This window comes from Staurois parvus, unplaced genomic scaffold (assembly GCF_062004578.1).
Source record: "Staurois parvus isolate SC_StPar_1 unplaced genomic scaffold, SC_StPar_1.0 ptg000034l, whole genome shotgun sequence".
NCBI classification, from domain to species: domain Eukaryota; kingdom Metazoa; phylum Chordata; class Amphibia; order Anura; family Ranidae; genus Staurois; species Staurois parvus.
The window spans coordinates 4,008,274-4,022,701 of record NW_028317830.1 but is presented as its reverse complement, the minus strand read 5'-3'; the positions used below and the strand labels follow the sequence as shown (position 1 = coordinate 4,022,701).

The 14,428-nt window shown below is 44.5% G+C and overlaps 1 protein-coding gene across 1 annotated transcript in view; it reads left to right on the top strand.

The window, feature by feature from the left end:
• The window catches only part of LOC149470717 (uromodulin-like), a 158,999-nt gene that overhangs the window by 70,623 nt on the left and 73,948 nt on the right, over positions 1-14,428 (top strand). The window contains exons 7-8 of the mRNA XM_089661700.1: positions 2,599-2,802; positions 9,884-9,898. Coding sequence (XP_089517826.1) covers positions 2,599-2,802; positions 9,884-9,898 — 219 coding nt within the window. The remainder of the gene's footprint in view (positions 1-2,598; positions 2,803-9,883; positions 9,899-14,428) is intronic.

The window sequence follows — 14,428 nt, the reverse complement described above, 5'->3', positions numbered from 1 at the left end:
AGAGTGTGAAACTGATAAGGGTGTGATCAGAGAGAGGAAAAGGGATGTTAGAGGGGTTACAGGAGTGCAGAGGTGGGAGAAAATGAGGTTGAGGGTGTCAGCATTGGAGTGAGTGGTGGTTTGTGTCATTGTATTAGGTTAAAAAAAGAGGTTGGTTGAGTAGTTGAAAAGTGGCTGTAGTGTTAATATTGATTGGAATATCACCGAGGATGATGGTGGGTACTTCAGAGGTAAAATCGAGAAAGTGTGACACAGGGCTGGGAGGCCAGTAAATTACTACAATCCTCAGACAAACTAGAGAAAAAAGACAGAAGCAGTGAACAACTCGGCCTCCTTTTTGTCCACTGGGTCTGGGTGAGTCCACAGGAGGTCACCATGGGAGCAGATAGCTGGAGAGGCCATGTCAAATTCCTGGAGTCAGGTTTCAGTACTAGCAAGTAGATTGAGGGTGTTGTAGAGGAAAAGGACATTGACAGAGGACAGTTTGTTATAGACTGAGCGGGTATTCTAGAGGGAAAGCAAAAAGGAGCCTTAAGTGTCCATTTAATCATTTTTGTTAGCAAGCTTGTCTCTGTTAAAGACATTACCACAAAAACACTTCTAGTACACAGCACAATATATAGATCATTGTTTCTACAGTCAGGTCTATAAATATTGGGACATCGACACAATTCTAACATTTTTGGCTCTATACACCACCACAATGGATTTGAAATGAAACAAACAAGATGTGCTTTAACTGCAGACTGTCAGCTTTAATTTGAGGATATTTACATCTAAATCAGGTGAACGGTGTAGGAATTACAACAGTTTGCATATGTGCCTCCCACTTGTTAAGGGACCAAAAGTAATGGGACAGAATAATAATCATAAATCAAACTTTCACTTTTTAATACTTGGTTTCATATCCTTTGCAGTCAATTACAGCCTGAAGTGTGGAACGCATAGACATCACCAGACGCTGGGTTTCATCCCTGGTGATGCTCTGCCAGGCCTCTACTGTTCCTGCTTGTTCTTGGGGCATTTTCCCTTCAGTTTTGTCTTCAGCAAGTGAAATGCATGCTCAATCGGATTCAGGTCAGGTGATTGACTTGGCCATTGCATAACATTCCACTTCTTTCCCTTAAAAAACTCTTTGGTTGCTTTTGCAGTCTGCTTTGGGTCATTGTCCATCTGCACTGTGAAGCGTCCAATGAGTTGTGAAGCATTTGGCTGAATATGAGCAGATAATATTCCCGAAACACTTCACAATTCATCTGGCTGCTTCTGTCAGCAGTCACATCATCAATAAATACAAGAGAAGCAGTTCCATTGGCAGCCATACATGCCCACGCCATGACACTACCACCACCATGCTTCACTGATGAGGTGGTATGAGACGGATCATGAGCAGTTCCTTCTCCATCCTCTTCTCTTCCCATCACTCTGGTACAAGTTGATGTCGGTCTCATCTGTCCATAGGATGTTGTTCCAGAACTGTGAAGGCTTTTTAGATGTTGTTTGGCAAACTCTAATCTGGCTTTCCTGTTTTTGAGGCTCACCAATGGTTTCCATCTTGTGGTGAACCCTCTGTATTCACTCTGGTGAAGTCTTCTCTTGATTGGTGACTTTGACACACATACACCTACCTCCTGGAGAGTGTTCTTGATCTGGCCAACGGTTGTGGAGGGTGCTTTCTTTACCAGGGAAAGAATTCTTCGGTCATCCACCACAGTTGTTTTCCGTGGTCTTCCGGGTCTTTTGGTGTTGCTGAGCTCACCGGTGCGTTCCTTCTTTTTAAGAATGTTCCAAACAGTTGTTTTGGCCACGCCTAATGTTTTGCTATCTCTCTGGTGGGTTTGTTTTGTTTTTTCAGCCTAATGATGGCTTCACTGATAGTGACAGCTCTTTGGATCTCATCTTGAGAGGTGACAGCAACAGATTCCAAATGCAAATAGCACACTTGAAATTAACTCTGGACCTTTTATCTGCTCATTGTAATTGGGATAATGAGGGAATAACACACACCTGGCCATGGAACAGCTGAGAAGCCAATTGTCCCATTACTTTTGGTCCCTTAACAAGTGGGAGGCACATATGCAAACTGTTGTAATTCCTACACCGTTCACCTGATTGGGATGTAAATACCCTCAAATTAAAGCTAACAGTCTGCAGTTAAAACACATCTTGTTCGTTTCATTTCAAATCCATTGTGGTGGTGTATAGAGCCAAAAATGTTAGAATTATGTTGATGTCCCAACATTTATGGACCTGACTGTATATATTATATTTATTAATATGTCATAGGTAAGGCATGCAGCCAACTGGGTGTTACTATGGAGGTGATATTTTGTGGATGGCATGAAACCAATACATACATGTAGAGGAAATTGTAGAATTTGTTGGGTTTGGATGTCCACCGCTAGAAGCTTTTATCAGAAATTCTTCAACCATTGAAAAATGTAATCTGCTTGCACACAACCCCTCCCCCCAAACTGAATGACATTGTTTGAATATTACACTTACAAATGTTTGATAACTAAATGCATTTATTCGCCTTGTTTTCAATGTTTAAATGTATTTAAATTGTATCTATTTGTTTTTCCTTAATTTTTTTAGGAAACACATTTACATATGAAAAGAATCCATTATATAAGTATTACTATGACTATTACTACTATGACTATTACTACTATTACAACTATTACTTCGAAGATGTTGCTTTTCTAAGTTCCCATTTGGTAAAAAGTCCGGCTGCGGGATCCTGGACTCTGAAGGCTCAGGGGAATTTAACACTTTCTGTTCAAATATTGGGATATACTGGTAAGTTCTATCATCTCGGTGTATATGAATATTTCTGACTCTGACAGGTCCTCTTCTATGACTTGTCTAATGGAGTTATTCTTGATATTTGGATAATGTTAAATTCACACCAGATTTCATGGATGTGCTAAATCCAGGACATATATAAATCTAGATTTTGGTATTTTTGGCAGTTCAGATTCCCAAATGTCTTCTGGGAGCCATGTGACCTCCATTGAGCCAATCGTTTTTGTTGTGATGCCCCTCCCAGAGTTCATTTCTCCCCACTGTGGTAGAGTGAAATGGAATGAAGTAGTGATGGTCTGAACACCCCCCTGTTTAGTACGCAGTTGAACATTAAAATTTATCAAAAGCTCAACCGCGAACTTCGAACAGCAAATTACTGAGCGGTATCTTCCTGCATCTGAGTATGTGGTAATATACCGCTCAGCTATCCAATCCGGCATGAGTTCTATGATGAAGTCACGCGGTATTTTAGTATGAGACATTCATTCATGTTTTAGCTGTAGGTCAGGTTAACCACTGACAGCCGAATGTCAAAACAATTGCTGATATTGCCCGACGATTAAAACATTGAAAGAAAAATGGTGTGGAGTCCCCCCTCCCATCCATACAAAGCTCTTTGGGTCTGGTCTGGATTTTGAGGGGAACCCCCACACCAATTTTTTTTCTAAAATGGCGTGGGGGTCCCCTCAAAATCTATACTGCTCGGCAGGTAAGGGGGGGACAAGTGTGGTTGTAGAGGTCTGTGAGCTGGGGGCTAATTGGAATCGTCCCCCCATGTGAATGAGTATGGGGTACATAGTACCGTTACCCATTCACAGAAAAAAAAAATAGTAAAAAAAGACAGGAAACTGACCTTGACAAGTCTTTTAATAAAAACAAAGATAAAAAAGTCCCCTGAAGTAGATTAGACATCAATCATGATGTCCGCCACCACCGCCAACCCAAAAAAAAGAAGAAAAAAAACCTCCGCTCTCTACTCTGGCTCCTGCCGTCTGACAGCTGTACTGGGATGACAATTCTTAAATACTGTGATGACATCACAAGGGGGCGGGTCACCCCACCCTTTTTTGACATAATCAGCAACAATAGACCTCCCCAGCAAACATAGATCCCCCACTAGCATCAACAGACCCTCCAGCACACCCCAGAATCACTTGCCATTGACATACGTTCAGTGCTGGAGGTATGTGTTCCCCGAGGTTCCCACTGAAACAAGTCCTGGTTTTTCCACTGCTGGTAATGTTCAACCTTCTCAAATTCCACTCTAACTTACCTACTTATTATCTTCTATTCTGTGGAAGGAAATCCTCACAGACTGAATATACCGATCACTGAATATACCGATCACTGAATACACCGATCACTGAATACACCGATCACTGAATATACCGATCACTGAATACACAGATCACTGAATATACCGATCACTGAATATACCGATCACTGAAAACACCGATCACTGAATACACCGATCACTGAATACACCGATCACTGAATATACCGATCACTGAATACACCGATCACTGAATATACCGATCACTGAATATACCGATCACTGAATATACCGATCACTGAATATACCGATCACTGAATACACCGATCACTGAATACACAGATCACTGAATATACCGATCACTGAATACACCGATCACTGAATATACCGATCACTGAATATACCGATCACTGAATACACCGATCACTGAATACACCGATCACTGAATACACCGATCACTGAATACACCGATCACTGAATACACCGATCACTGAATACACCGATCACTGAATACACCGATCACTGAATATACCGATCACTGAATACACCGATCACTGAATATACCGATCACTGAATACACCGATCACTGAATATACCGATCACTGAATACACAGATCACTGAATATACCGATCACTGAATATACCGATCACTGAATACACCGATCACTGAATATACCGATCACTGAATACACCGATCACTGAATACATCGATCACTGAATATACCGATCACTGAATATACCGATCACTGAATACACCAATCACTGAATACACCGATCACTGAATACACCGATCACTGAATATATCGATCACTGAATACACAGATCACTGAATACACCAATCACTGAATACACAGATCACTGAATACACCAATCACTGAATACACCGATCACTGAATATACCGATCACTGAATACACCGATCACTGAATACACCGATCACTGAATACACCGATCACTGAATATACCGATCACTGAATATACCGATCACTGAATACACCGATCACTGAATACACCGATCACTGAATATACCGATCACTGAATACACCGATCACTGAATATACCGATCACTGAATACACAGATCACCGAATACACCGATCACCGAATACACAGATCACTGAATATACCGATCACTGAATACACCGATCACTGAATACACCGATCACTGAATACACCGATCACTGAATATACCGATCACTGAATATACTGATCACTGAATACACCGATCACTGAATACACCGATCACTGAATATACCGATCACTGAATACACCGATCACTGAATATACCGATCACCGAATACACAGATCACCGAATACACCGATCACCGAATACACAGATCACTGAATATACCAATCACTGAAAACACCGATCACTGAATACACAGATCACTGAATACACCGATCACTGAATACACCGATCACTGAATATACCGATCACTGAATATACCGATCACTGAATACACCGATCACTGAATACACCGATCACTGAATACACAGATCACTGAATACACAGATCACTGAATACACCGATCACTGAATACACCGATCACTGAATATACCGATCACTGAATATACCGATCACTGAATATACCGATCACTGAATACACCGATCACTGAATACACCGATCACTGAATACACAGATCACTGAATATACCGATCACTGAATACACCGATCACTGAATATACCGATCACTGAATACACAGATCACTGAATATACCGATCACTGAATACACCGATCACTGAATACACCGATCACTGAATACACAGATCACTGAATACACCGATCACTGAATACACCGATCACTGAATATACCGATCACTGAATATACCGATCACTGAATATACCGATCACTGAATACACCGATCACTGAATACACCGATCACTGAATACACAGATCACTGAATATACCGATCACTGAATACACCGATCACTGAATATACCGATCACTGAATATACCGATCACTGAATACACCGATCACTGAATACACCGATCACTGAATACACCGATCACTGAATACACCGATCACTGAATACACCGATCACTGAATACACCGATCACTGAATACACCGATCACTGAATATACCGATCACTGAATACACCGATCACTGAATATACCGATCACTGAATACACCGATCACTGAATATACCGATCACTGAATACACAGATCACTGAATATACCGATCACTGAATATACCGATCACTGAATACACCGATCACTGAATATACCGATCACTGAATACACCGATCACTGAATACATCGATCACTGAATATACCGATCACTGAATATACCGATCACTGAATACACCGATCACTGAATACACCGATCACTGAATACACCGATCACTGAATACACAGATCACTGAATACACCAATCACTGAATACACAGATCACTGAATACACCAATCACTGAATACACCGATCACTGAATATACCGATCACTGAATACACCGATCACTGAATACACCGATCACTGAATACACCGATCACTGAATATACCGATCACTGAATATACCGATCACTGAATACACCGATCACTGAATACACCGATCACTGAATATACCGATCACTGAATACACCGATCACTGAATATACCGATCACTGAATACACAGATCACCGAATACACCGATCACCGAATACACAGATCACTGAATATACCGATCACTGAATACACCGATCACTGAATACACCGATCACTGAATATACCGATCACTGAATATACTGATCACTGAATACACCGATCACTGAATACACCGATCACTGAATATACCGATCACTGAATACACAGATCACCGAATACACCGATCACCGAATACACAGATCACTGAATATACCGATCACTGAAAACACCGATCACTGAATACACAGATCACTGAATACACCGATCACTGAATACACCGATCACTGAATATACCGATCACTGAATATACCGATCACTGAATATACCGATCACTGAATACACCGATCACTGAATGCACCGATCACTGAATGCACCGATCACTGAATGCACCGATCACTGAATGCACCGATCACTGAATATACCGATCACTGAATATACCGATCACTGAATACACCGATCACTGAATACACCGATCACTGAATATACCGATCACTGAACACACCGATCACTGAATACACCGATCACTGAATATACCGATCACTGAATACACCGATCACTGAATACACCGATCACTGAATACACCGATCACTGAATATACCGATCACTGAATATACCGATCACTGAATACACCGATCACTGAATACACCGATCACTGAATATACCGATCACTGAATATACCGATCACTGAATATACCGATCACTGAATACACCGATCACTGAATACACCGATCACTGAATACACCGATCACTGAATATACCGATCACTGAATACACCGATCACTGAATACATCGATCACTGAATATACCGATCACTGAATATACCGATCACTGAATACACCAATCACTGAATACACCGATCACTGAATACACCGATCACTGAATATACCGATCACTGAATACACAGATCACTGAATACACCAATCACTGAATACACAGATCACTGAATACACCAATCACTGAATACACCGATCACTGAATATACCGATCACTGAATACACCGATCACTGAATACACCGATCACTGAATACACCGATCACTGAATATACCGATCACTGAATATACCGATCACTGAATACACCGATCACTGAATACACCGATCACTGAATATACCGATCACTGAATACACCGATCACTGAATATACCGATCACTGAATACACAGATCACCGAATACACCGATCACCGAATACACAGATCACTGAATATACCGATCACTGAATACACCGATCACTGAATACACCGATCACTGAATACACCGATCACTGAATATACCGATCACTGAATATACTGATCACTGAATACACCGATCACTGAATACACCGATCACTGAATATACCGATCACTGAATACACCGATCACTGAATATACCGATCACTGAATACACAGATCACCGAATACACCGATCACCGAATACACAGATCACTGAATATACCGATCACTGAAAACACCGATCACTGAATACACAGATCACTGAATACACCGATCACTGAATACACCGATCACTGAATATACCGATCACTGAATATACCGATCACTGAATATACCGATCACTGAATACACCGATCACTGAATGCACCGATCACTGAATGCACCGATCACTGAATGCACCGATCACTGAATGCACCGATCACTGAATATACCGATCACTGAATATACCGATCACTGAATACACCGATCACTGAATACACCGATCACTGAATATACCGATCACTGAACACACCGATCACTGAATACACCGATCACTGAATATACCGATCACTGAATACACCGATCACTGAATACACCGATCACTGAATACACCGATCACTGAATATACCGATCACTGAATATACCGATCACTGAATATACCGATCACTGAATACACCGATCACTGAATGCACCGATCACTGAATACACCGATCACTGAATATACCGATCACTGAAATACACCGATCACTGAATACACCGATCACTGAATATACCGATCACTGAATATACCGATCACTGAATACACCGATCACTGAATATACCGATCACTGAATACACCGATCACTGAATACACCGATCACTGAATACACCGATCACTGAATATACCGATCACTGAATACACCGATCACTGAATATACCGATCACTGAATACACCGATCACTGAATATACCGATCACTGAATACACCGATCACTGAATACACCGATCACTGAATATACCGATCACTGAATACACCGATCACTGAATACACCGATCACTGAATATACCGATCACTGAATACACCGATCACTGAATACACCGATCACTGAATACACCGATCACTGAATATACCGATCACTGAATATACCGATCACTGAATACACCGATCACTGAATATACCGATCACTGAATACACCGATCACTTAATATACCGATCACTGAATACACCGATCACCGAATACACCGATCACCGAATATACCGATCACTGAATATACCGATCACTGAATATACCGATCACTGAATACACCGATCACTGAATACACCGATCATTGAATACACCGATCACTAAATACACCGATCACTGAATATACCGATCACTGAATACACCGATCACTGAATACATCGATCACTGAATATACCGATCACTGAATACACCGATCACTGAATACACCGATCACTGAATACACCGATCACTGAATACACCGATCACTGAATATACCGATCACTGAATACACCGATCACTGAATACACCGATCACTAAATACACCGATCACTGAATATACCGATCACTGAATACACCGATCACTGAATACACCGATCACTGAATACACCGATCACTGAATACACCGATCACTGAATACACCAATCACTGAATATACCGATCACTGAATACACCGATCACTGAATATACCGATCACTGAATATACCGATCACTGAATATACCGATCACTGAATACACCGATCACTGAATATACCGATCACTGAATACACCGATCACTGAATACACCGATCACTGAATACACCGATCACTGAATACACCGATCACTGAATATATGTTTCTAAAGCATCCTGTAGAGTGAAATGTGGGCGATGTATTGTTGGCAGATTGTAAACAAGTTCTGTATAATGATTGTTGTCAGAAAATGTCACTTTATCCTGAATGATGATTTGCTGATTGCAACAGATGTGTGCCAAGAAATGAAATCTAATGTTCGTCTTTGTACTTTTTTTTGTAGAGTCGGACAAATCAGGTAAGATCGATATATATTATATTTTTGTAAATATTACAGTTCTGTTATCTTTGTGTTATGTGTAGAGATTGCTGGTCTGTGGATGGAATTAGATGCGCAGAATGGGAATATGGGTTTAGTTTCAGATCAATTTGTTTAGTTACTAATTTAGTTTTGTTGCATTCGTAATTAAATTGTTTTGTTTTGTTTTCTTTGGTTTTGTTTATTTGGTTTAGATCAGATTCAAATTTTTTTCCAATAGCTTTAAAGTATTTGAATCGAATTTGAATCAAAAATATTGAATTGATTTGAATTCATTGTGAAGAATAGCTGAGTGTTAAGTAGCGGGGCATCCTTGACAACGATGACTCCTCTGCTGACCTTCCCCGCTGATAGCAGAATATAAACAAACCAGTGCCGGCATTACATAAAAAAACAGCATGGCCCCCCCAGATCCGCACCAGACCCTTATCATGAAGCCCAGCAAGTTGGGAAAAGGGAGGACAAGCCAGAACCCCCCCCCCCCCAAACCATATTAGTCCACATGTCCCTCAACACATTTCATCAAAGCACCCCCTCCATGTTGGGGGCATTTGGCCTGGTATAGTTCGGGGGGGTCACTCCCCCCCCCCCCCCTTTTTCTGGCCTGCCAGGCTGCATGCTTGGATAAAGGTCTGATATGGATTTGGGGGACCCCACACCATTTTTATAAAAGTTTGGTGTGAAGTTCCCCTTAAAATCCATAGCAGACCCGAAGAACCTGGTAAGGATTGGGGGGGATGCTGTTTTTTTTTTTATCTTGATGCTGGCAATTATTTTGTTTACATTCATATTCCCCTCTGACAGCAGGAGAGTCGAGGTTCTTCAGGACGACACGGACATCCGGTCCCTGACAACCAGCTACTATGGTAAACAAAACAAATTCCAACCAATTTCATATATTTTCGGCATTCTTTTTTTATTATTCTTCAATGCTATTCCAATCCAAATACACAAAACGAATGTTGAAGATACAAAACATATTTCGGAATTTGTTTCTTATCTTCGGCATTTGTTTTGCAGGTTTGGAATGGCATTACAATTAGAAAACAAATGTGGAGGTCCCACCCCAATCTCTACCAGGCCCTTTGGGGCCAAGGTGCTTTGGGCACATGGTATGGTATGGATCAGAAGGGGGGGAGCTCGCTTGTCCCCCCCTTTCCTTTCCTGACCTGCCGGGCTGCGTGCTTGAATAAGGGTCTGGTAGGAATTTTGGGTGGACATTTTATTTATTTTAGAGGGGAGTTACCCTTAAAATCCATACCCAAACTGAAAAGGTCTGTATCGATTTGGGGGATCCACATGATGTTTTTTTTAATTCATGCCATCACTGGATTATTTATTTTCTGCTGTCAGCGGGGAATCCTGGTTGTTAAAGTGTTACTAAACCCCGGACCCCGCATTCACTATATTTAGTCTCCCCGGACCCCGCATTCACTATATTTAGTCTCCCCGGACCCCGCATTCACTATATTTAGTCTCCCCGGACCCCGCATTCACTATATCCGCTTTCCTTGGACCCTGCATTCACTATATCCGCTCTCCCCGGACCCTGCATTCACTATATTTAGTCTCCCCGGACCCCGCATTCATTATATCCGCTTTCCTTGGCCCTGCATTCATTATATCCGGTATTCCTGGACCCCGCATTCACTATATCCGCTCTCCCCGGACCCCACATTCACTATATCTGCTCTCCCTGGACGCCGCATTCACTATATCCGCTCTCACCGGACCCCGCATTCACTATATCCGCTCTCCCCGGACCCCGCATTCACTATATCCGCTCTCCCCGGACCCTGCATTCACTATATCCGCTCTCCCCGGACCCTGCATTCACTATATCCGCTCTCCCCGAACCCTGCATTCACTATATCCGCTCTCCCCGGACTCTACATTCACTATATCCTCTCTCCCCGGACTCCACATTCACTATATCTACTCTCCCCGGACCCCGCATTCACTATATCTGCTCTCCCCAGACCCTGCATTCACTATATCCGCTCTCCCCGGACCCTGCATTCACTATATCCGCTCTCTCCGGACCCCGCATTCACTATATCCACTCTCCCCGGACCCTGCATTCACTATATTTGCTCTCCCCGGACCCTGCATTCACTATATCCACTCTCCCCGGACCCCACATTCACTATATCCGCTCTCCCCGGACCCCGCATTCACTATATCCACTCTCCCCGGACCCTGCATTCACTATATCCGCTCTCCCCGGACCCAGCATTCACTATATCCGCTCTCCCCGGACCCCGCATTCACTATATCCGCTCTCCCCGGACCCCGCATTCACTATATCCGCTCTCCCTAGACACCGCATTCACTATATCCGCTCTCCCCGGACCCCGCATTCACTATATCCGCTGTCCCCGGACCCCGCATTCACTATATCCTCTCTCCCCGGACCCTGCATTTACTATATCCGCTCTCCCCGGACCCCGCATTCACTATATCTGCTCTCCCCGGACCCCACATTCACTATATCTGCTCTCCCCGGACCCTGCATTCACTATATCTGGTCTCCCTTGACCCTGCATTCACTATATCTGCTCTCCCCGGACCCCACATTCACTATATCTGCTCTCCCCGGACCCTGCATTCACTATATCTGCTCTCCCCGGACCCTGCATTCACTATATCTGGTCTCCCTTGACCCTGCATTCACTATATCCGCTCTCCCCGGACCCCGCATTCACTATATCCGCTCTCCCTAGACACCGCATTCACTATATCCGCTCTCCCCGGACCCCGCATTCACTATATCCGCTGTCCCCGGACCCCGCATTCACTATATCCTCTCTCCCCGGACCCTGCATTTACTATATCCGCTCTCCCCGGACCCCGCATTCACTATATCTGCTCTCCCCGGACCCCACATTCACTATATCTGCTCTCCCCGGACCCTGCATTCACTATATCTGGTCTCCCTTGACCCTGCATTCACTATATCTGCTCTCCCCGGACCCTGCATTCACTATATCTGCTCTCCCCGGACCCTGCATTCACTATATCTGGTCTCCCCGGACCCTGCATTCACTATATCTGGTCTCCCTTGACCCTGCATTCACTATATCCGCTCTCCCCGGACCCCGCATTCACTATATCCGCTCTCCCCGGACCCTGCATTCACTATATCCGCTGTCCCCGGACCCCGCATTCACTATATCCTCTCTCCCCGGACCCTGCATTCACTATATCCGCTCTCCCCGGACCCCCCAGTCACTATATCCGCTCTCCCCGGACCCCGCATTCACTATATCCGCTCTCCCCGGACCCTGCATTCACTATATCCGCTGTCCCCGGACCCCGCATTCACTATATCCTCTCTCCCCGGACCCTGCATTCACTATATCCGCTCTCCCCGGACCCCCCAGTCACTATATCCACTCTCCCCGGACACTGCATTCACTATATCTGCTCTCCCCGGACCCTGCATTCACTATATCCGTTCTCCCCGGACGCCGCATTCACTATATCCGCTCTCCCCGGACCCCCCAGTCACTAAATCCGTTCTCCCCGGACGCCGCATTCACTATATCCGCTCTCCCCGGACCCCCCAGTCACTAAATCCGGTCTCCTCGGACCCTGCATTCACTATATCTGCTCTCCCCGGACTCTGCATTCACTATATCCGCTCTCCCCGGACCCCGCATTCACTATATCCGCTCTCCCCGGACCCCCCAGTCACTAAATCCGTTCTCCTCGGACCCTGCATTCACTATATCCGCTCTCCCTGGACCCTGCATTAACTCTATCCGCTCTCCCCGGACCCTGCATTCACTATATCCGCTCTCCCTGGACCCTGCATTCACTATATTCGCTCTCCCCGGACCCCGCATTCACTATATCCGCTGTCCCCGGACCCCGCATTCACTATATCCGCTCTCCCCGGACCCTGCATTCACTATATCCGCTCTCCCCGGACCCCGCATTCACTATATCCGCTCTCCCCGGACCCCGCATTCACTATATCCGCTCTCCCCGGACCCCGCATTCACTATATCCGCTCTCCCCGGACCCCGCATTCACTATATCCGCTCTCCCTGGACCCTGCATTCACTATATTCGCTCTCCCCGGACCCCGCATTCACTATATCCGCTGTCCCCGGACCCCGCATTCACTATATCCGGTCTCCCTGGACCTCGCATTCACTATATCCACTCTCCCCGGACCCCGCATTCACTATATCCGCTCTCCCCAAACCCCGCATTCACTATATCCGGTCTCCCTGGACCTCGCATTCACTATATCCACTCTCCCCGGACCCCGCATTCACTGTATCCGCTCTCCCCAGACCCTGCATTCATTATATCCGCTCTCCCCGGACCCTGCATTCACTATATCCGCTCTCCCCGGACCCCGCATTCACTATATCTGCTCTCCCCAGAACCTGCATTCACTATATCCACTCTCCCCGGACCACGCATTCACTGTATCCGTTCTCCCCAGACCCTGCATTCACTATATCCACTCTCCCCGGACCCCGCATTCACTATATC